The 23045-nt window shown below is 44.2% G+C and overlaps 1 protein-coding gene across 2 annotated transcripts in view; it reads right to left on the minus strand.

Moving 5' to 3' along the window:
• Positions 1 to 23045, minus strand: part of BIN3 (bridging integrator 3) — a 156009-nt gene that overhangs the window by 13079 nt on the left and 119885 nt on the right. For both annotated transcript variants that reach the window (XM_058194773.1, XM_058194774.1), the window contains exons 7-8: positions 14257 to 14398; positions 12719 to 12853 (exon numbers count right to left, since the gene is read on the minus strand). In XM_058194773.1, coding sequence (XP_058050756.1) covers positions 12719 to 12853; positions 14257 to 14398 — 277 coding nt within the window. The remainder of the gene's footprint in view (positions 1 to 12718; positions 12854 to 14256; positions 14399 to 23045) is intronic.

Genomic DNA, 23045 nt, shown 5'->3' on the forward strand with positions numbered 1-23045 from the left:
GCAGGTTGGAGAACTCGACCCCAAATCAAAGGCCAGCCAATCTCTCTGCTAAAATTATTGCCATCTTTGGACAGGTGGGGTGAAACCTGTTAACTTTCAGGATGGGTTGGACCACAACTTCCTCCGTCTCCCCGGGGGAACTTATAGTAAAGAAACGGTGTTATCTGACTATTCAGGGAATAACCGCAGCTGGAATTGTCTTTGCACAAAACTGGAAAAGTGAAGAGATCCCCACAGATGAAAATGTGATAAAGAAAATATTAGAATGTGCAGAAATGAATAGATTTAACATTTGCGATTCAAGGAAAGGATCAGATTGTTATAATATATGGGAGTTATTTTATCAATGGTTGGAGAATGAATAAATATTGATCTTGATTGTTTCCTGATTGCTTATTTGTACCCTATGACTATCATTAAGTGTTGAACCTTAGGATTCTTGATGAAGGTATCTTCTCTTTTTATGTACACTGAGAGCATATGCACCAAGACAAATTCCTTGTGTGTCCAATCACACTTGGCCAATAAAAAATCCTATTCTATTCTATTCTATTCTATTCTATTCTATTCTATTCTATTCTATTCTATTCTATTCTATTCTATTCTATTCTATTCTATTCTATTCTAAATATGAGAGTAACGTATTGTAAAACCAGGTAAGAAGAGAAATGTTAGGGTTATGCTATATTATCCCTCACATCCAGGACATAAACTGTTTCAACTCCTACCCTCAAAACGACGCTATAGAGCACTGCACACCAGAACAACTAGACACAAGAACAGTTTTTTCCCGAAGGCCATCACTCTGCTAAACAAATAATTCCCTCAACACTGTCAACTATTTACTAAATCTGCACTACTATTAATCTTCTCATCGTTCCCATCACCCATCTCCTTCCACTTATGACTGTAACTTCGTTGCTGGCAATCCTTATGATTTATATTGATATATTGACCATCATTTGTGTTGTAAATGTTGTACCTTGATGAACGTATCTTTTCTTTTATGTACACTGAGAGCCTATGCACCAAGACAAATTCCTTGTGTGTCCAATCACACTTGGCCAATAAAAATTCTATTCTATTCTATTCTATTCTATTCTATTCTATTCTATGACTATCATTAAGTGTTGTACCTTATGATTCTTGATGAACATATCTTTTCTTTTATGTACACTTAGAGCATATGCACCAAGACAAATTCCTTGTGTGTCCAATCACACTTGGCCAATAAAAAAATTCTATTATTATTATTATTATTATTATTATTATTATTATTATTATTATTATTATTATTATTATTATCATCATCATCATCATCATTATTATTATTATTATTATTATTATTAATAATTTATTTATTTATTTATTTATTTATTTATTTATTTATTTATTTATTTATTTATTTATTAATATAAGAATGAATGTAAGTAATGAATATGGTGGTAAGCTGAAGTGTTAAGTCACAAAGAATTTTATACTCAGACAACACACTGTTTGATGAAAGACAGAATGTTTGTATTAAAAGAAATTTTAAAAAAATTTAATTCCTGATTATGCTGGAGCTAGGAGGACTTAAGAATCCTAAACCGCTAGGTGCCTCCAGCCTGCTTAGAAATCAAAAGTCCCTGCTGTTTGTTCAGGCCCCTTGGAAAGAAGGCAGAAAAAAACCCAACCAACTTGATCATACAGTTAATTTTTGCTATTCTATGGACTGACCTCAAACATCACCATCTGGATTAGATGACCTATAAGGTCCCTTCCAACTCTGTTAATCTGTATTGATCTAAGATGATCAAAGGCCTGGTGTCTAAAACATGAAGAATGGTTGCAGGAACTGGGCCTGGCTAGTCTAGTGAAGAGGACCAGGGGAGACAGGATAGCAATCTTCCAATATTTGAAGGGCTGCCCCAGAGAGGAGGAAGGGGGTCAAGCTATTTTCCAAAGCATCTGAAGGACAGACAAGGAACAATGGATGGAAACTGAACAAGGAGAGATTCAACCTGGAAATAAGGAGAAGTTTTCTGACAGTGAGAACAATCCACCAATGGAACAGAAGTTGCCTTCAGAAGCTGTGGGAGCTTCATCACTGGAAGCTTTCAAGGAGAGACTGGACTGCCATCTGTCAGAAATGGTGTAGGGTCTCCTGCTTGGGCGGGGAGGGGGAGGGGTTGGACTAGATGACCTACAAGGTCCCTTCCAACTCTGTTAATGTGTTCTCTCTAAGAAAATCTTCTACGGTGATACTAACTCATAGAGCAGCGTCTGTTCTTACTATTAAACAAACTCCGGAAACCTTTAGAAATGAAGAAGTTACACTATGTTTTCTTGCTGACCAAACTGTTGTGCAGAGGCCACTAACTACCTAAATAGTTTTCTTACTCCTGGCTGGATTTATGTTTGCTTTTTAAGAGTTTGCGATGATTTTTTTCCCCCACAGCTGCCAAGGCCCGAATCAAGTCCTGGGAGAATCCTATCTAGTAAATTAAATGTTGCGCAACAAATGCGAAACACAACTGCGTTTAGCAACAAAATAAGGTGGAGATTACTGACGGAGAGAAGTTCTTAAGAAGCTCGGTGAGTGACCACAATTCTCTCCTTGCTCATATTTAATTGCAAATAAATGAAAACCAGGAAACTCCCGGGGTGGCGTAGGAGAAGCTCCAACAGGTGGGAAAACCCTGAGGAACCTCAAGAGTTGTTCTACAATCCAGCACAGAGAATGATTCAGAAGTGAAGGTCATCCCACAAACTCCCTAAGAAGCGTAGATGTAACATATTTGATAAGGGCTTGAAGACTTTCATGGAGAGCCCAAGAGGGATTTGGGGGCGGGGTGGTTTAAAAATAAAACAGACGCATCTTCTGAGTCGATTCCAATTTCAAAAAATGGTCTTTCAAATCTGGTCATCAGGACTCTGCATTTCGTCCTTAATGGACTATTCGTTTGCAACAGAGCTCAAAGCAGAGGTGAAATGCTCCCAGTTCGGACCGGATCAGCTGATCCGGGAGCAATGGTGGCAGGTGGTTTAGAGATGATCGCGCGGCTCAGCTGGAATCGTTAAGAGCCTTTTAAAAGCATTTTTTCTACAATCTCTTCCGCTAAAGAGGTTGTAAAAAAAACGCTTTTAAAAGCCTCTGACGATCAGGCAACTCAGCTGGAATCTCCAGAGGAGCCTTTTGAAAGCATTTTTTCTACAACCTCTTCGGCCGAACAGGTTGTAGAAAAAATGCTTTTAAAAATTAAAAAATTGGTAGCGAATAGGTAGCGGAAATCATGGGTGGGCCTGCCCCCCCCAACCCCCCCGGCTCTATTTAGGTATGTTTTTGAGACTGGGCACATGCGTGGAAGACGCGTGAGTGAGCAAAGGGCATGATATGGATGGGCGCATGTGCAGAAGACAAGTGCGCACATGAATTGGGGGGGGCAAACCAGTAACAACATAATGTGAAACACACCACTGGTGTTGGAAGGGAACTCAAAGTCTACCTAGAACAGGGATGTCCAACCCTTGGCAATTTTAAGACCTATGGACTTCAACTCCCAGAATTCATGGCCTTTTCAAGATTGGACACCCCTATTCTATCTCAACAATTTATTTATTTATCTCATGATGTTTCCTATTCTGATGCAGCCCTTGTAATAAGCACTTGATCTTAAAACATTCAATCAATGTTGAATGACGAGGGCTCTACGTCGAAGGCAGAGATGGGGTCAGGGCCATCTGGGAGCAATGCACGGACTCTGGAGCCCCCAGAGGCGGACAGCAGGGAGGCGGAGGAACAGGAGGAGCCTGTTCCTAGTGCATGCGTGCGAAGAGCTGCCAGAAGGCAAGAGCAGCTGAAGCAAAAAGGATGACTCAGGAGTAAGGCCAGGAGATGATTAGCTACTCCCATAAGGCTCAAAAGAGCAGCCAGGGCTCTTGGGTTCTTTGTAGGAAAGCAACGTTACTACAATTGTTTCTTGTCTCCTGTTTCTGAACTTCGTGGGGCTTTGCCAAGAAAAACCCTTGGCAGGGTGCCAAAGAAGACAAAGGTTTGTGATAAGGCCAAAGGACTTTTCTGAAGGACTTTGTTTTGGACTTAATTTGGACTAAGGTGAGAATGAAGTAATTCTCAGCTGTTCTAATAAAACATGTTTGTTTAGGACTGACTCTGTCTGGGAATAAATACTTGGGCCTAGGTCACAACAGCCCTTAAAGGTGCCCCTTCTGTGCATTTTTATCCAGAAAACCAAGGCACGGCCCTCCCGTATGGACTGCAGACCAGGCAAACCATCTCACCTCTTAGAACTGTGCAGGTGAACCTATTGTCAAGTCAACATTGGCTCGAGGCTCATGAATTAATTAGGGCATCTTTTGGAAACTTCACACCAATGGCATGCGTGCCAGAGGTGGCATACAGAGCCCTCTCTGATGGCATGTGAGCCGTCGCCCCAGTTCAAGCTCTGCTGCGCATGCATACGCACCTCCTGCTAGCCAGCTGGTCTTCAGGTCTCTGCCGCGTGTGCGAGGGAGCACATGTGGGGGGCTCCAAATTTTTTTTACTACCGGATCTGTGGGTGTGGCTTGGTGGGCGTGGCTTGGTGGGCATGGCAGGGAAAGGATACTGCAAAATCTCCTTTCCCAACACACTCCTGGGGGAAGGATATTGCAATATTTGTCGGTTCTCCGAACTACTCAAAATTTCCGCTACCGGTTCTCCCGAACCTGTCAGAACCTGCTGGATTTCATCTCGGGGCCACACGCGCATGCACGGGGTTGGGGTGCATGCGCGGGGGCTACGCACGCACTGCATTTTGGGGGTTTGGGCAAGCTTTGGGCACTCGGTCCGGAAACGGTTAGCCATCACTGTCTTAGAAAATACCAAAGAGGAAGAGAGCAGATGTAGAAATTCCTGCCCTGTAACACGATCCCGGGCAGAACAAAATCTAAAACTTAATGAGGCTTGAAAAAAAAAAAAGAGAGAGAGAGAGAGAGAAACCAGGAAAAAGAATGCGGGGAGGGGGCGGCCCTGAGGCTCTCGCATTTGGGACCTGACCTTCTCTCCTTGCTGTGATCTCAAAGCCTTTGGAAGGATCCGATCGGGTGGCTTCCGGCAGGATTACACACACTTCTTTATTTAAGCTAAATCCCGCCCCACCCCGCCTGCCCCTCTCCCCAAGGAATTGTGCTTCCGTTTCTAACACTGCGTTAAAACGATCTGGGGGCGATTGGCCTGAGTTTGATGACTCCATGATTGTAAACCTTGATTGCATGTCCATGCTGTCTGGCATGCACGGGGTTGGGGGTACATGTGCGGGGGCTACGCACGCACTGCATTTTGGGGGTTTGGGCAAGCTTTGGGCACTCGGTCCGGAAACGGTTAGCCATCACTGTCTTAGAAAATACCAAAGAGGAAGAGAGCAGATGTAGAAATTCCTGCCCTGTAACACGATCCCGGGCAGAACAAAATCTAAAACTTAATGAGGCTTGAAAAAAAAAAAGAGAGAGAGAGAGAGAAACCAGGAAAAAGAATGCGGGGAGGGGGCGGCCCTGAGGCTCTCGCATTTGGGACCTGACCTTCTCTCCTTGCTGTGATCTCAAAGCCTTTGGAAGGATCCGATCGGGTGGCTTCCGGCAGGATTACACACTTCTTTATTTAAGCTAAATCCCGCCCCCACCCCACCCCGCCTGCCCCCCTCCCCAAGGAATTGTGCTTCCGTTTCTAACACTGCGTTAAAACGATCTGGGGGGGGGGCGATTGGCCTGAGTTTGATGACTCCCATGATTGTAAACCTTGATTGCATGTCCATGCTGTCTGGCATGCACGGGGTTGGGGGTACATGTGCGGGGGCTACGCACGCACTGCATTTTGGGGGTTTGGGCAAGCTTTGGGCACTCGGTTCGGAAACGGTTAGCCATCACTGTCTTAGAAAATACCAAAGAGGAAGAGAGCAGATGTAGAAATTCCTGCCCTGTAACACGATCCCGGGCAGAACAAAATCTAAAACTTAATGAGGCTTGAAAAAAAAAAAAAGAGAGAGAGAGAGAAACCAGGAAAAAGAATGCGGGGAGGGGGCGGCCCTGAGGCTCTCGCATTTGGGACCTGACCTTCTCTCCTTGCTGTGATCTCAAAGCCTTTGGAAGGATCCGATCGGGTGGCTTCCGGCAGGATTACACACACTTCTTTATTTAAGCTAAATCCCGCCCCCCCACCCCACCCCGCCTGCCCCTCTCCCCCAAGGAATTGTGCTTCCGTTTCTAACACTGCGTTAAAACGATCTGGGGGGGGGGCGATTGGCCTGAGTTTGATGACTCCCATGATTGTAAACCTTGATTGCATGTCCATGCTGTCTGGAACGTACGGGAATGGTAGTTCAGTAATTTGGAACACCAATTGTGCCTCTCCCTGCTAGAGGAAGGCTAAATCTTGGCTCGCCTAATTCCCTTTTAACCTTCTGCTTCTTCTTTCAAGAAGCACCTAACCCAGATAGTTTTAACACAGCGTTAGAAATGGGAGCACAGTTCTTTGTGGTGGGTTTTAGCTTAAATCGGGGTGTCAAATTCAAGGGGGTGCTTAGATCTGGCCAGTGGGGCTGGCCTGGGAACAGCAGAGGTCTGCCTCCGTTGTTGTTGTTGTTTTTTTGCTGACAGAAGCTAGCAAAACAAATTAAAAACAAAACAAAAAGAGAATTGGTTCCCCTTTTTGCATTTGACAGGAAAGGAGAAAGGGAAAGAGGAAAAGTGAAGAAAAAGAAGACGGGACGAGAGCAAGGAAGGAAAAAAATAAGGAAAGAGGGGAAGGAAGAATAAAGGAGAAGGAAGAGGGAAGGAAAAAGAAGAAAAGGGAGGGAGGGAGGGAGGGAGGGAGGGAGGGAGGAAGGAAGGAAGGAAGGAAGGAAGGAAGGAAGGAAGGGACATTTCTTGTTTATTCAGACTTTTTCCTAAAATTATCTAAATTGTTGCACACCTCATTTTTGGTTACATGTCTTTGTGTCTGTATGGTTTAGAGCAGGGGTCTCCAACCTTGGCAACTTTAAGACTTGTGGACTTCAACTCCCAGAATTCCTCAACCAGCTTTGCTCTGGGAGTTGAAGTCCACAAGTTTGAAAGTTGCCAAGGTTGAGACCCCAGGTTTAGAGAGTTGGGTTTTCCAGTGTCTAGATCAGGAATGTCCAACCTTGGCGATTTTAAGACCTGTGAACTTCAACTCCTACAATTCCCCAGCCAGTTTTGCTCTGGGAGTTGAAGTCCACAAGTTTGAAAGTTGCCAAGGTTGAGACCCCAGGTTTAGAGAGTTGGGTTTTCCAGTGTCTAGATCAGGAATGTCCAACCTTGGCAGCTTTAAGACTTGCGGACTTCAACTCCCAGAATTCCTCAGCCAGTTTTGCTCTGGGAGTTGAAGTCCACAAGTTTGAAAGTTGCCAAGGTTGAGACCCCAGGTTTAGAGAGTTGGGTTTTCCAGTGTCTAGATCAGGAATGTCCAACCTTGGCAGCTTTAAGACTTGCGGACTTTTAAGTCCCAGAATTCCTCAGCCAGTTTTGCTCTGGGAGTTGAAGTCCACAAGTTTGAAAGTTGCCAAGGTTGAGACCCCAGGTTTAGAGAGTTGGGTTTTCCAGTGTCTAGATCAGGAATGTCCAACCTTGGCAATTTTAAGACTTATGGACTTCAACTCCCAGAATTCATGGCCTTTTCAAGATTGGACACCCCTATTCTATCTCAACAATTTATTTATTTATCTCATGATGTTTCCTATTCTGATGCAGCCCTTGTAATAAGCACTTGATCTTAAAACATTCAATCAATGTTGAATGACGAGGGCTCTACGTCGAAGGCAGAGATGGGGTCAGGGCCATCTGGGAGCAATGCACGGACTCTGGAGCCCCCAGAGGCGGACAGCAGGGAGGCGGAGGAACAGGAGGAGCCTGTTCCTAGTGCATGCGTGCGAAGAGCTGCCAGAAGGCAAGAGCAGCTGAAGCAAAAAGGATGACTCAGGAGTAAGGCCAGGAGATGATTAGCTACTCCCATAAGGCTCAAAAGAGCAGCCAGGGCTCTTGGGTTCTTTGTAGGAAAGCAACGTTACTACAATTGTTTCTTGTCTCCTGTTTCTGAACTTCGTGGGGCTTTGCCAAGAAAAACCCTTGGCAGGGTGCCAAAGAAGACAAAGGTTTGTGATAAGGCCAAAGGACTTTTCTGAAGGACTTTGTTTTGGACTTAATTTGGACTAAGGTGAGAATGAAGTAATTCTCAGCTGTTCTAATAAAACATGTTTGTTTAGGACTGACTCTGTCTGGGAATAAATACTTGGGCCTAGGTCACAACAGCCCTTAAAGGTGCCCCTTCTGTGCATTTTTATCCAGAAAACCAAGGCACGGCCCTCCCGTATGGACTGCAGACCAGGCAAACCATCTCACCTCTTAGAACTGTGCAGGTGAACCTATTGTCAAGTCAACATTGGCTCGAGGCTCATGAATTAATTAGGGCATCTTTTGGAAACTTCACACCAATGGCATGCGTGCCAGAGGTGGCATACAGAGCCCTCTCTGATGGCATGTGAGCCGTCGCCCCAGTTCAAGCTCTGCTGCGCATGCATACGCACCTCCTGCTAGCCAGCTGGTCTTCAGGTCTCTGCCGCGTGTGCGAGGGAGCACATGTGGGGGGCTCCAAATTTTTTTTACTACCGGATCTGTGGGTGTGGCTTGGTGGGCGTGGCTTGGTGGGCATGGCAGGGAAAGGATACTGCAAAATCTCCTTTCCCAACACACTCCTGGGGGAAGGATATTGCAATATTTGTCGGTTCTCCGAACTACTCAAAATTTCCGCTACCGGTTCTCCCGAACCTGTCAGAACCTGCTGGATTTCATCCCGGGGCCACACGCGCATGCACGGGGTTGGGGGTACATGTGCGGGGGCTACGCACGCACTGCATTTTGGGGGTTTGGGCAAGCTTTGGGCACTCGGTTCGGAAACGGTTAGCCATCACTGTCTTAGAAAATACCAAAGAGGAAGAGAGCAGATGTAGAAATTCCTGCCCTGTAACACGATCCCGGGCAGAACAAAATCTAAAACTTAATGAGGCTTGAAAAAAAAAAAAGAGAGAGAGAGAGAGAGAAACCAGGAAAAAGAATGCGGGGAGGGGGCGGCCCTGAGGCTCTCGCATTTGGGACCTGACCTTCTCTCCTTGCTGTGATCTCAAAGCCTTTGGAAGGATCCGATCGGGTGGCTTCCGGCAGGATTACACACACTTCTTTATTTAAGCTAAATCCCGCCCCCCCACCCCACCCCGCCTGCCCCTCTCCCCCAAGGAATTGTGCTTCCGTTTCTAACACTGCGTTAAAACGATCTGGGGGGGGGGGCGATCGGCCTGAGTTTGATGACTCCCATGATTGTAAACCTTGATTGCATGTCCATGCTGTCTGGCATGCACGGGAATGGTAGTTCAGTAATTTGGAACACCAATTGTGCCTCTCCCTGCTAGAGGAAGGCTAAATCTTGGCTCGCCTAATTCCCTTTTAACCTTCTGCTTCTTCTTTCAAGAAGCACCTAACCCAGATAGTTTTAACACAGCGTTAGAAATGGGAGCACAGTTCTTTGTGGTGGGTTTTAGCTTAAATCGGGGTGTCAAATTCAAGGGGGTGCTTAGATCTGGCCAGTGGGGCTGGCCTGGGAACAGCAGAGGTCTGCCTCTGTTGGTTGGTTTTTTTTTTTGCTGACAGAAGCTAGCAAAACAAATTAAAAACAAAAGAAAAAGAGAATTGGTTCCCCTTTTTGCATTTGACAGGAAAGGAGAAAGGGAAAGAGGAAAAGCGAAGAAAAAGAAGACAGGACGAAAGCAAGGAAGGAAAAAATAAGGAAAGAGGAGAAGGAAGAAGAAAGGAGAATGAAGAGGGAAGGAAAAAGAAGAAAAGGGAGGGAGGGAGGGAGGGAGGAAGGAAGGAAGGAAGGAAGGAAGGAAGGAAGGAAGGAAGGAAGGAAGGAAGGAAGGAAGGGACATTTCTTGTTTATTCAGACTTTTCCTAAAATCATCTAAATTGTTGCACACTTCAATTTTTGGTTACATGTCTTTGTGTCTGTATGGTTTAGAGCAGGGGTCTCCAACCTTGGCAACTTTAAGACTTGTGGACTTCAACTCCCAGAATTCCTCAGCCAGTTTTGCTCTGGGAGTTGAAGTCCACAAGTTTGAAAGTTGCCAAGGTTGGAGACCCCAGGTTTAGAGAGTTGGGTTTTCCAGTGTCTAGATCAGGAATGTCCAACCTTGGCGATTTTAAGACCTGTGAACTTCAACTCCTACAATTCCCCAGCCAGCGACTCTTTGAATGCTTTTAGATGCTTTTAAATATTCCATTTGGATTTATACGATTGCTATTATAACATAGCCTCTTTTACTCTTGTAAAATTGCTCTTTGCAAAATGTTAATAATGACGTTGATTATTTCGTGATAGTCACCCAAATGTTATTTGGGGAAAAAATCAAAAAAAAATATGTTGAAACAAGGGCAAAACAACATGGAAGAAAATAGCCGGTGTGCGAGGAAAAAACCCTGAAATCATGTGCGGGGAAGAGAAGAACTATTGCCACAATAAAAATAAAGAATACCGCATGTATTCTAGCAATTGTATCATTCCTGGTGTTGAAAAGCAATCAACGTATAAAACGTTTAGCCTTTTCAAATCAGCATTAAAATTACGCACTGGACACCTCCAAGCTTCCATCGATCTATATGTTTCTGTCACCTCATGCAGGGGCGGGGCTTCAAAAATTTTAGCAAGGGGTACTCCGCCCAGTTGCTGGGCGGGCGTGGCCTAGTCGGCCTCCTGCACCATGGCGGGGAGGGGGGTTGCCTTCCCCAGGCTCCGGAGGTTTTCCTCGAGCCTCTGAGAGTGCAAAAACAGCCTCCCCAGGCTCTGGAGGCCCTCTAGAGCAGGGGTAGTTAACCTTTTTATACCTACCGCCCACTTTGTATCTGTTAGTAGTAAAATTTTCTAACCGCCCACTGGTTCCACAGTAATGCGCCGTGTATCGTCGTCTGCGCATGCCTCTCACGCATCGTGGATTGGGTTTGGGGAGGGGGCGCCAGCTACCAGCTCTGCTTGTCTGTTACAGCTGGATGGTGTGGGGGGAGATATGCGAGCTATTCTGGGACGAGGCTCTTTTGTTTGCGGTCGCACCATAGCGCCATTTAGTTTCACTTACATAACGCGAACTAAACTTATGCGCGAGCGATACAAATAGTATATTTTCAGAAATTTAAATTGTCACGGGGAATTTTATGAAAACCTAATGAAAATGTTTTTAAATAATGCTATGAAATTTTTTTTAAAAAGTCAATTACATTACAAAAAAGGAAAATGCTTCAGTATCGGACAAAACCCTTACTGCCCACCATGAAAGCTGGAACGCCCACTGGTGGGCGGTAGGGACCAGGTTGACTACCACTGGTCTAGAGGCTGGAAACGGGCTGATTTCGGGCCTTCCCAAACTTCCGGTAGGCCTGTTTTTCGCCCTTCTCGAGTCTTCCCGCCAGGGGTGGATTCTACTTTACTACCAGTTCGCAACGGGATCGCATGCGCAGATCGCCCATGAAAACATCTAGGTCGGTGGGCGAAGCCTCCCGCCGGTTTTACTGCCGGTTCTATAGAACCACTCCGAACTGGGGACAACCCACCACTGCTCCCTGCGTGCCCTGCACTTACTTGCATCCAAATTGGGCCGTGTGGGGACTCCTGGGAGGGGTGGGACGGGGTGAGTGGGGCCAGCCAGGAGTGAGATTTGGGGGGTTCTCCAAACTGCACAGAATCTTAGCTAGAGGTTCTACCGAACCCCCAGCAGCTCACCCCTGACCTCATGTCATGAGGCAACGTGACAAATAGCTCAATACAAGTAGTCCTCAACTTAATGACCAGTTTCTGTTGCTAAGCGAGACAGTTATTAAGCCAGTTTTGCCCCATTTTACATTTCTTGCCACAGTTAAGGGAATCACCACAGGGCTTAAGTTAATAACCCGGTTGTTAAGTGAGACAGGCTCCCTCCATAGATTTTTGCTTGTCAGAAGGTCACAAAAGGGGATCACATGATTATGGGGACACTGGAACCGTCCTAAGGATGAACCAATTGCCAAGCATCCGAATTTTGGTCACGTGAGGATGTCACAATGGTCTAAGGGTGAAAAACGGTCATACATCACTTTTTGTAGTGCCGTTGTAACTTTGAATGGTCACTAAACGAACTGCTTAAGTGGAGGACAAGGAGGAACGCGGTGTCTTGGTGGCTAAGATCCTGAGCTTGTCGATCGAAAGGTCAGAAGTTCAGCAGTTCGAATCCTGAGTGCTGCGTCATGGGGTGAGCTCCCGTGACTTGTCCCAGCTTCTGCCAACCTAGCAGTTCGAAAGCAGGTAAAAAATGCAAGTAGAAAAAATAGGGACCACCTTTGGTGGGAAGGGAACAGCGTTCCGTGCGCCTTTGGCGTTGAGTCATGCCGGCCACATGACCACGGAGACGTCTTCGGACAGCGCCGGCTCTTCGGCTTTGAAACGGAGATGAGCACCGCCCCCTACAGTCGGGAACGACTAGCACATATGTGCGAGGGGAACCTTTACCTTTATCTTTAAGTAGAGGACTACTTGTAGAAAAGTAAAAAAAACAAAAACAAAAAAGCTGAATAGTTTTTTTTTTAAGGCTACAGTGAGGAAAACAAAAGCCATAGATGGGGAAACAGGTGACCAGACCCTCCACCTTACCTGCGCTCGGATCAGAGATTCAAAACTGGGCTTGAAATAATCGATGCGGCTGCTGTAAAACTTGGGCATCTCTTCCAGAAGTTGCTTGTTCTTGGCCTCAAAGTCATCTTTCACCGGCCTCAGTTCTTCTCGGGCCTGGAAGAAACCAAACAGAAGGTGTGAAGAGGAGAAGATCCCAAAATGGTGTCCTCCTTGGTTAGTTCCTCCTGCGCTGGGCATAGACTGTAAATATAATATAATATAATATAATATAATATAATATAATATAATATAGTATAGTATAGTATAGTATAGTATAGTATAGTATACTATAGTATAGTATAGTATAGTATAGTATAGTATAGTATAGTATAGAATAGTATAGTATAGTATAGTATAGAATAGTATAGTATAGTATAGTATTACTATACTATACTATACTATACTATACTATACTATACTATACTATACTATACTATACTATACTATAGGGGCCTCTGTGGCTCAGGCTGCTAAGACAGTCTGTTATTAACACAGCTGCTTGCAATTACTGCAAGTTCAAGTCCCACCAGGCCCAAGGTTGACTCAGCCTTCCATCCTTTATAAGGTAGGTAAAATGAGGACCCAGATTGTTGGGGGCAATAAGTTGACTTTGTATATAAATATACAAATAGGATGAAGACTATTGCTAACATAGTGTAAGCCGCCCTGAGTCTTTGGAGAAGGGCGGGATATAAATGCAAATAAAAAAAGAAGAAGAAAAGTCTAGTATAGTATAGTATAGTATAGTATAGTATAGTATAGTATAGTAGAGTAGAGTAGAGTAGAGTAGAGTAGAGTAGAGTAGAGTAGAGTAGAGTAGAGTAGAGTAGAGTAGAGTAGAGTAGAATAGAATATAGAATAACAGAGTTGGAAGGGACCTTGGAGGTCTTCTAGTCCAACCCCCTGCTTAGGCAGGAAACCCTACACTACTTCAGACAAATGGTTGTCCAACATCTTCTTAAAAACTTCCAGTGTTGGAGCATTCACAACTTCTGGAGGCAGGTTGTTCCACAGGTTAATTGTTCTCACTGCCAGGAAATTTCTCCTTAGTTCTAAGTTGCTTCTATCCTTGATGAGTTTCCACCCATTGCTTCTTGTTCTACCCTCAGGTGCTTTGGAGAATAGCTTGACTCCCTCTTCTTTGTGGCAGCCCCTGAGATATTGGAACACTGTTATCATGTCTCCCCTAGTCCTTCTTTTGATTAAACTAGACATACTGAGTTCCTGTAACCGTTGTTCATATGTTTTAGCCTCCAGTCCCCTAATCATCTTTGTTGCTCTTCTCTGCACTCTTTCTAGAGTCTCAACATCTTTTTTACATCGTGGCGATCAAAACTGAATGCAATATTCCAAGTATGGCCTAACCAAGGCCTTATAAAATGGTATTAACACTTCATGTGATCTTGATTCTATCCCTGGCATCCAAATATTTCCTTGCAGCCAAAAAAACAAAACAAAACAAAACCCTCACAGTTATTTTTTTTTTTTAGGCAAGCTATGTGAATACTCTTCAATACCTGGTGTAGCTTGGTCAGGATGGGCCCCGTTTTCTCCTTTTCTTCATACTTCTCCACCTTGGACTGCAGCCGTTTGTAATCTTGCAGGATTTGTTCCCGACGCTTCACCGCCATATTTAGGCTGGGGAAGACACTGCTGAATCTGCAGGGATTTTTTAAAAAAAAACGATTTTGATATTCTCCGTACCGTATAGCATTTAAGGTTAATTCTCTGGAAACAGTTAATACTTTGGGAGAATAACTGGGGGAAAGAATTAGTGATTACCCTTGTAAATGTTAAATGTTTTACTTGATATTAAAATGGATTAGATGGAACACTTTAAATATATGTTATTGATTTAGAGGCAGAGGAAGATGAGGGAAGAATGGAATTGTCTATGTGATCTCTGGGCAGTTTTAAGAAAGAGATTTTAGATAGGATGACCTCTGATTAATAATGTAGCTTTAAAGCTGAGAGTGGTGAAATTATAAAAGGTAAATAGAATTTATTAATGATCTTGAAGGGAATTAAGCACGGGGACTAGACTTCATTTAAATATTCTCCTGAATGGGTTGAATTTGATTTACTTTTATAATCAGATTGTGTGCAAATAAATAATTGAATTTAAAGAAGAAGGAGGAAAATACATTGTATTAGATTATAATGTAGGTGAAACTTGATATGTTTAAAGATGTACCTGACCAATAATTTGTTCACAATGATTTTTTTTATTATGCTTGTAAAAAAATTAAAAAAAAATTGGCAAAAAAAAAGTTAATTCTTCACCAAGAATTTTTATTTTTTATTTTTTTGAGGAACAAAAGCTGAATGCTATTTTTTTTTTTAAACTACAGAGAAATAAGCTTTTCTTCTTAGTTTTTCTCTCCTAGGGTCTCAAGACACTGGGAGTCATCCGTGCCCTTCCCCTTTACGCATAAAACTACCTACTTGAGATAGTAGTTGGCTCAAGTTGACTTACAGGAAACATGGATGCCAATCAGGGGTTTTAAACAATGGGTTTCCAAGCGTGATCCAGAATAATCTATAGTGTGTTCCTTCTCAGGATAAATAAAAGAACCACGGGAAACCCACAGCATGGATATTTATCTGGCACGGAATAATTTCCTGCCGCTGTGAAGCTTCAGCATCGTTGTTTTCATAGATCGAGTGGATGTTTCCCACAATTTTTCTCAATTGCGCCCATTTTGACAAGTCGGTTCAGGAAGCGGCGCTCCATTCTAGCCACAAAATCAAATCAAGGGCAATTTAAGGATGATTTTTTGTTTGGTGTTGAATATCCTCCAACCCCATCAATTACCATCAAAGGCAGATGGTTTCCTTTCGGCCAGCGGGCGCTGCAACCATTTCTTCTATAACACATGTTATAAAGCAAAAGGCAAGATAACATGCGAGCTGCAAAGAATGTCATTTTAAGTAGGGTTAAAGGTAAAGGTTCCCCTCGCGCATACGTGCTAGTCGTTCCCGACTCTAGGGGGAGCTGCTCATCTCTGTTTCAAAGCCGAAGAGCCAGCGCTGTCCGAAGACGTCTGTGTGGTCATGTGGCCGGCATGACTCAACGCCAAAGGCGCACGGAACACTGTTACTTTCACACCGAAGGTGGTCCCTATTTTTTCTACTTGCATTTTTTACGTGCTTTCGAACTGCTAGGTTGGCAGAAGCTGGGACAAGTGACGGGAGCCATCCCCGTTACTCGGCATTAGGGATTCGAACCGCTGAACTGCCGACTTTTAGATCGACAAGCTCAGCGTCTTAGCCACCGAGCCACCGCGTACCTTTTAAAGAGGGTTAGGTGCCTTTAAAAAAAACCAAACACCAGCCAGGGTGTGAACGAAGCAGGCTTGTCCCTAAAAAGCATAGCAGGTCATAAATATTAATCTTGCCTCATTCAGGGATGGGGCCTATAACAGGCTGCATTGTTTGCTCGGGAAGGGATACTCATCCCTGACACAATGAGCTATTAGCTGCAAACAGCAGCCAGATTAATAATCCTTGCATAATTCTGGATGGATGCAGAGGTGGCAGAGAAGTACAAATGAGTTATGGCTGCCGAAACCACACACACAAAAAATGATATCAGCCAACCTTTCTCAACTTCAAATCTTTCCAACTGCGGTTTCCATTGACAGCGTAATAATTAGCCCCATCTTGGGAAATTCAATTAATTGGTTTAATTCTGGAAGACAAGGCAACGAGGTAACGGTAAAGGTTCCCCTCGCACATATGTGCTCGTCGTTCCTGACTCTAGAGGGCGGTGCTCATCTCTGTTTCAAAGCCGAAGAGCCAGCGCTGTCCGAAGACGTCTGTGTGGTCATGTGGCCGGCATGACTCAACGCCAAAGGCGCACGGAACACTGTTACTTTCACACCGAAGGTGGTCCCTATTTTTTCTACTTGCATTTTTTACGTGCTTTCGAACTGCTAGGTTGGCAGAAGCTGGGACAAGTGACGGGAGCCATCCCCGTTACTCGGCATTAGGGATTCGAACCGCTGAACTGCCGACTTTTAGATCGACAAGCTCAGCGTCTTAGCCACCGAGCCACCGCATACCTTTTAAAGAGGGTTAGGTGCCTTTAAAAAAAAACAAACACCAGCCAGGGTGTGAACGAAGCAGGCTTGTCCCTAAAAAGCATAGCAGGTCATAAATATTAATCTTGCCTCATTCAGGGATGGGGCCTATAACAGGCTGCATTGTTTGCTCGGGAAGGGATACTCATCCCTGACACAATGAGCTATTAGCTGCAAACAGCAGCCAGATTAATAATCCTTGCATAATTCTGGATGGATGCAGAGGTGGCAGAGAAGTACAAATGAGTTATGGCTGCCGAAACCACACACACAAAAAATGATATCAGCCAACCTTTCTCAACTTCAAATCTTTCCAACTGCGGTTTCCATTAACGCACTGAGCGTAGCCATTAGCCCCATCTTGGGAAATTCAATTAATTGGTTTAATTCTGGAAGACAAGGCAACGAGGTAACGGTAAAGGTTCCCCTCGCACATATGTGCTCGTCGTTCCTGACTCTAGAGGGCGGTGCTCATCTCTGTTTCAAAGCCGAAGAGCCAGTGCCGTCCGAAGACGTCTCCGTGATCATGTGGCTGGCATGACTCAACGCCAAAGGCGCACGGAACGCTGTTCCCTTCCCACCAAAGGTGGTCCCTATTTTTTCTACTTGCATTTTTTACGTGCTTTCGAACTGCTAGGTTGGCAGAAGCTGGGACAAGTGACGGGAGCTCACTCCGTTACGTGGCGCTAGGGATTCGAACCGCTGAACTGCCGACCTTTTGATCGACAAGCTCAGCATCTTAGGCCCTGAGCCACTTAAGGCAATGAGGCGGTGTCCTTTTTTGAGATGTGAACAAGGGGGAGGAGGGGCTTGACAAGAAGATAAAATTCTAACCAAGCACAGCGACAATATCGTCTTCTTTTAAACTATGCCTTCAGAGAGTTATCCAACCGGCATAATCCGGACTAATGCTTTGTGTGCATTTCCTGTTTTTCAAGTGTGTGTGTACATTGGACGTACATGTGCTCCTGTTGATCCCAGCATCTCTTGCTACTGGCTGCACTGATGCAGGATGTCAGTTTTATTTTTACTTTTTATTTATTTTTATTTATTTATTTGTCAATCATATATAAGATAATAGGTGAAAGTATAAACATGATTTGGATCCATGAAAAGAGTAAGTAAAAAGGAGCATTAGGACAGGGACGGTAGGCACGCGGGTGCGCTTATGCATGCCCCTTACAGACCTCTTAGGAATGGGGGTGAGGCCAACAGTAGACAGTTTTAGGTTAAAGTTTTGGGGGTTTGGGGAAGAAACCACAGAGTCAGGTAGTGCATTCCAGGCATTGACCACTCTGTTACTGAAGTCATATTTTCTGCAATCGAGTTTGATTATTAGGGGACTGGAGGCTAAAACATATGAAGAACGGTTGTAGGAACTGGATATGTCTAGTTTAACAAAAAGAAGGACTAGGGGAGACATGATGGCAGTCTTCCAATATCTCAGGGGTTGCCACAAAGAAGAGAGAGTCAAACTATTCTCCAAAGCATCTGAGGGTAGAACAAGAAGCAATGGGTGGAAACTAATCAAGGAGAGAAGCAACTTAGAACTAAGGAGAAATTTCCTGACAGTTAGAATAGAATAGAATAGAATAGAATTTTATTGGCCAAGTGTGATTGGACACACAAGGAATTTGTCTTGGTGCATATGCTCTCAGTGTACATAAAAGAAAAGATACGTTCATCAAGGTACAACATTTACAACACAATTGATGATCAATATATCAATATAAATCATAAGGATTGCCAGCAACAAGTTATAGTCATACAGTCATAAGTGGAAAGAGATTGGTGATGGGAACTATGAAACGATTAATAGTAGTGCAGATTCAGTAAATAGTCTGACAGTGTTGAGGGAATTATTTGTTTAGCAGAGTGATGGCCTTCGGGGAAAAACTGTTCTTGTGTCTAGTTGTTCTGGTGTGCAGTGCTCTATAGCGTCGTTTTGAGGGTAGGAGTTGAAACAGTTTATGTCCAGGATGCAAGGGATCTGCAAATATTTTCACGGCCCTCTTCTTGATTCGTGCAGTATACAGGTCCTCAATGGAAGGCAAGTTGGTAGCAATTATTTTTTCTGCAGTTCTAATTATCCTCTGAAGTCTGTGTTTTTCTTGTTGGGTTGCAGAACCGAACCAGACAGTTATAGAGGTGCAAATGACAGACTCAATAATTCCTCTGTAGAATTGGATCAGCAGCTCCTTGGGCAGTTTGAGCTTACTGAGTTGGCGCAGAAAGAACATTCTTTGTTGTCCTTTTTAATGATGTTTTGATGTTAGCTGTCCTTTTGAGATCTTGCGGTATGATAGAACCCAGAAATTTGAAGGTTTCTACTGTTGATACTGTGTTGTCAAGTATTGTGAGAGGTGGAAGTATGGAAGGGTTTTTCCTAAAGTCTACCACCATTTCTACGGTTTTGAGTGTGTTCAGTTCCAGATTGTTTTGGTTGCACCACAAGGCTAGTCGTTCGACCTCTCGTCTATATGCGGATTCGTCATTGTCTCGAATGAGACCAATCACTGTTGTGTCATCTGCGAACTTCAGTAGCTTAACAAATGGATCATTGGAGATGCAGTCATTGGTATACAGAGAAGAGAAGTGGGAGAGCACACAGCCTTGGGGCCCTGTGCTAATTGTACAGGTATTTGATGTGATCTTGCTTAGCTTCACCTGCTGCTTCCTGTTTGTTAGGAAGCTTGTGATCCACTTACAAGTCTGTTCCGGTACCTGTAGCTGGTTTAGCTTAGTTAGAAGAATGTCTGGAATGATGGTATTGAATGCTGAACTAAAGTCTACAAAAGGACCCTTGCATAGGTCTTTGGAGACTCAAGATGTTGTAGGATGTAGTGCAGAGCCATATTAACAGCATCATCTGTTGATCTATTTGCTCGGTATGCAAATTGCAAGGGTCTAAGAGCGGATTCGTGATGGTTTTCAGGTAGGAAAGCACTAGCCTTTCAAAGGTTTTCATGACTACAGATGTTAGAGCAACTGGTCTGTAGTCATTCAGTTCCTTGATGGTGGGCTTCTTCGGCACTGGGATGATGGTAGAGCGTTTGAAGCAAGAAGGAACATAGCACATCTCTAGTGATTTATTGAAAATATGGGTGAAGATGGGGGCCAATTGGTCAGCACAGACTTTTAAGCAAGAAGGAGTTATCTTGTCTGGGCCTGGAGCTTTTCCTGGCTTTTGTCTGTGAAATAGGTCCTGCACTTCCTTTTCTGTGATCACTAGGGGTTGTGAACCCAATGAAATGGGGTCAGTTGTAGGAGGCTTGGCTGTTGTTGGTGTGTCTGAGATGGGGGTTGTGGAGATAGGTGGCTGTAGTTTCCTTTCAAACCTGCAGTAAAACTCATTCAGGTCATCTGCCAGTTGTTGATTACCTTCAGCCTGGGAAGGAGGTTTGCCGGCTCCAATTAACAATTAATAAGTGGAACGACTTGCCTTCAGAAGTTGTGAATGCTCCAACACTGGAAATTTTTAAGAAAATGTTGGATAACCATCTGACTGAGATGGTGTAGGGTTTCCTGCCTGGGCAGGGGGTTGGACTAGAAGGCCTCCAAGGTCCCTTCCAACTCTGATGTTATGTTATGTTATGTTATACCTTAGGTTTGTATCTATTATTTGCTCGTGTATTGTTGTGGTTGAAGCAGAAGTAGTCATTGACAGGTAGGACATTGTGGTAGATAATAATAGACCAGTAATGGGAGCTCACCCCGTTATGCAGTGCTAGGGATTCGAACCGCTGAACTGCCAACCTTTTGATCGACAAGTTCAGTGTCTTAGCCACTGAGCCACTGTGGAGTAGGGACACGCAAGCCAAGTCCCCAGATGTCTACAGAGCTTATTGGGGTAAGTTTAGTTCAGCTGCTCTTTCAGTCCAACCTACCTTAGACCAAGGAGAAACTTCTCCTATACATCCTGCTTTGAGCTCTCAAGTTAAAAGGCAAATGTAAATGCAATCACAACTAAAAATAAAGCAGTCCTCACTTAATAAACCTAACTGGGACCGGCAACTTTGCTACTAAGTAAAGCAGTTGCTAAATGAATGTGACGTCCCACTTTGCAACAGCAGTTCCAGTTGTGGTCATTAAGGGGATCATTGTTCACTTCCGACAATCAGCTGCTAAGCAAGACATCATGTGACCATGACTTGCAACTTCCTCCAGGTCTCCCCCACTGACTTTGTGGTCAGAGGCCAGCTGGGAAGGTTGCAAACGGCGATCGTGTGCCTGCGCCATGCTGCAGTCTTCATAAATGTGTGGCGGTTGCCCAGCCCGTGAACTGAAATCACACGGCTTCAAGGACCAGTCATGACAACCAATCATTAGTCCCTGCTGCTGATCCAATTCTACAGAGGAATGATTGAGTCTGTCATTTGCACCTCTATAACTGTCTGGTTCGGTTCTGCAACCCAACAAGAAAAACACAGACTTCAGAGGATAATTAGAACTGCAGAAAAAATAATTGCTACCAACCTGCCTTCCGTTGAGGACCTGTATACTGCACGAATCAAGAAGAGGGCCGTGAAAATATTTGCAGATCCCTCGCATCCTGGACATAAACTGTTTCAACTCCTACCCTCAAAACGACGCTATAGAGCACTGCACACCAGAACAACTAGACACAAGAACAGTTTTTTCCCGAAGGCCATCACTCTGCTAAACAAATAATTCCCTCAACACTGTCAGACTATTTACTGAATCTGCACTACTATTAATCGTTTCATAGTTCCCATCACCAATCTCTTTCCACTTATGACTGTATGACTATAACTTGTTGCTGGCAATCCTTATGATTTATATTGATATATTGATCATCAATTGTGTTGTAAATGTTGTACCTTGATGAACGTATCTTTTCTTTTATGTAACACTGAGAGCATATGCACCAAGACAAATTCCTTGTGTGTCCAATCACACTTGGCCAATAAAATTCTATTCTATTCTATTCTATTCTATTCTTGTTCAGCACCATTGTAACTTCCACCTTTTGCTAAACAAGTGGTCACTAAACGAGGATCAATGGCAAATATATAATGGCTGAGCACTCTAGAGCAGGGATGTTAAACTCAATTTAAGTTTTTTTTTTACAGGGCCGTGGTAGCTCAGGCTGTAAGAAGCCTGTTATTAGAACACAGCTGCCTGCAATTACTGCAGGTTCAAGCCCGGCCCAAGGTTGACTCAGCCTTCCATCCTTTATAAGGTAGGTAAAATGAGGACCCAGATTGTCGGGGGGGCAATAAGTTGACTTTGTAAAAATATACAAATAGAATGAGACTATTGCCTTATACACTGTAAGCCGCCCTGAGTCTTCGGAGAAGGGCGGGATATAAATGTAAATAAATAAAAAAAAAATTTCATTGAGGGCCGCATCAGGGTTATATTTGACCTCGGGGGTGGGGGGATGGGCGTGGCCAGGGTGGGTGTGGCCAGCTTGACATCACTTGTGTCGGGTCGGGGGGGCCACCTGCAGCCCGAGAGCTCTGCCAGAGAAAATGGGCTCCCAAGCTCCGTTTTCGGCTGGGACGGCCTTCTGCCAGCAAAAACGGAGCTCGGGAGGGCTTTCGCTATTTCCAGGGCTCCCCCGCGGGCCAGATCTAAGTACCCTACGGGCCAGATCCGGTCCCCGGGCTTTGAGTTTAACACCCCTTCTCTAGAGGAAGCACTACCGTTGAGATGTAAGTGCCCTCAATCTATACAAAGCAACCGGAATGCAAGGAATATATGTTCTCAAGAAGATTGCCCTGTGAAAATGAAATTTCCCAGAAAATTTGCTCTTAGAATTCCACAGCGGGAGTTATAAATAATAATAATAAAAAACCATTAATAAGGCTCTTACTGAGCCTCTATAATGCGGAGATCTAAGTATATCCAAAATTATGCTAACAGTTTCTCTCCCCCCCCCCCCCCGGCATCCTCCTTCCCACTTCTTTGCTGGTACACCATGTTGTGCTCTTAGCTATTTCAAAAGCTGCTGCGCCATAAAAACTAATCTATAAAACCGGCTCACCTGTAAATACTCCGTACGAAAGACATTAACAGCGGGAAAGGTAATGCAGTATTATTTTAACACAAAGAGCTATTGACATTCGCTTCTATACTTAGATTTCCACAGTGGCGGGAAGGACTTTGATTTCACAGACTAACTACACAACCCATGCTGGGCTACCGTTGCTATAGATTTATACCATGCTGCAGATTTAAGGCCTATGAAAGACTGGAGT

Source organism: Ahaetulla prasina, chromosome 9 (assembly GCF_028640845.1).
Source record: "Ahaetulla prasina isolate Xishuangbanna chromosome 9, ASM2864084v1, whole genome shotgun sequence".
Taxonomy (NCBI): Eukaryota; Metazoa; Chordata; class Lepidosauria; order Squamata; family Colubridae; genus Ahaetulla; species Ahaetulla prasina.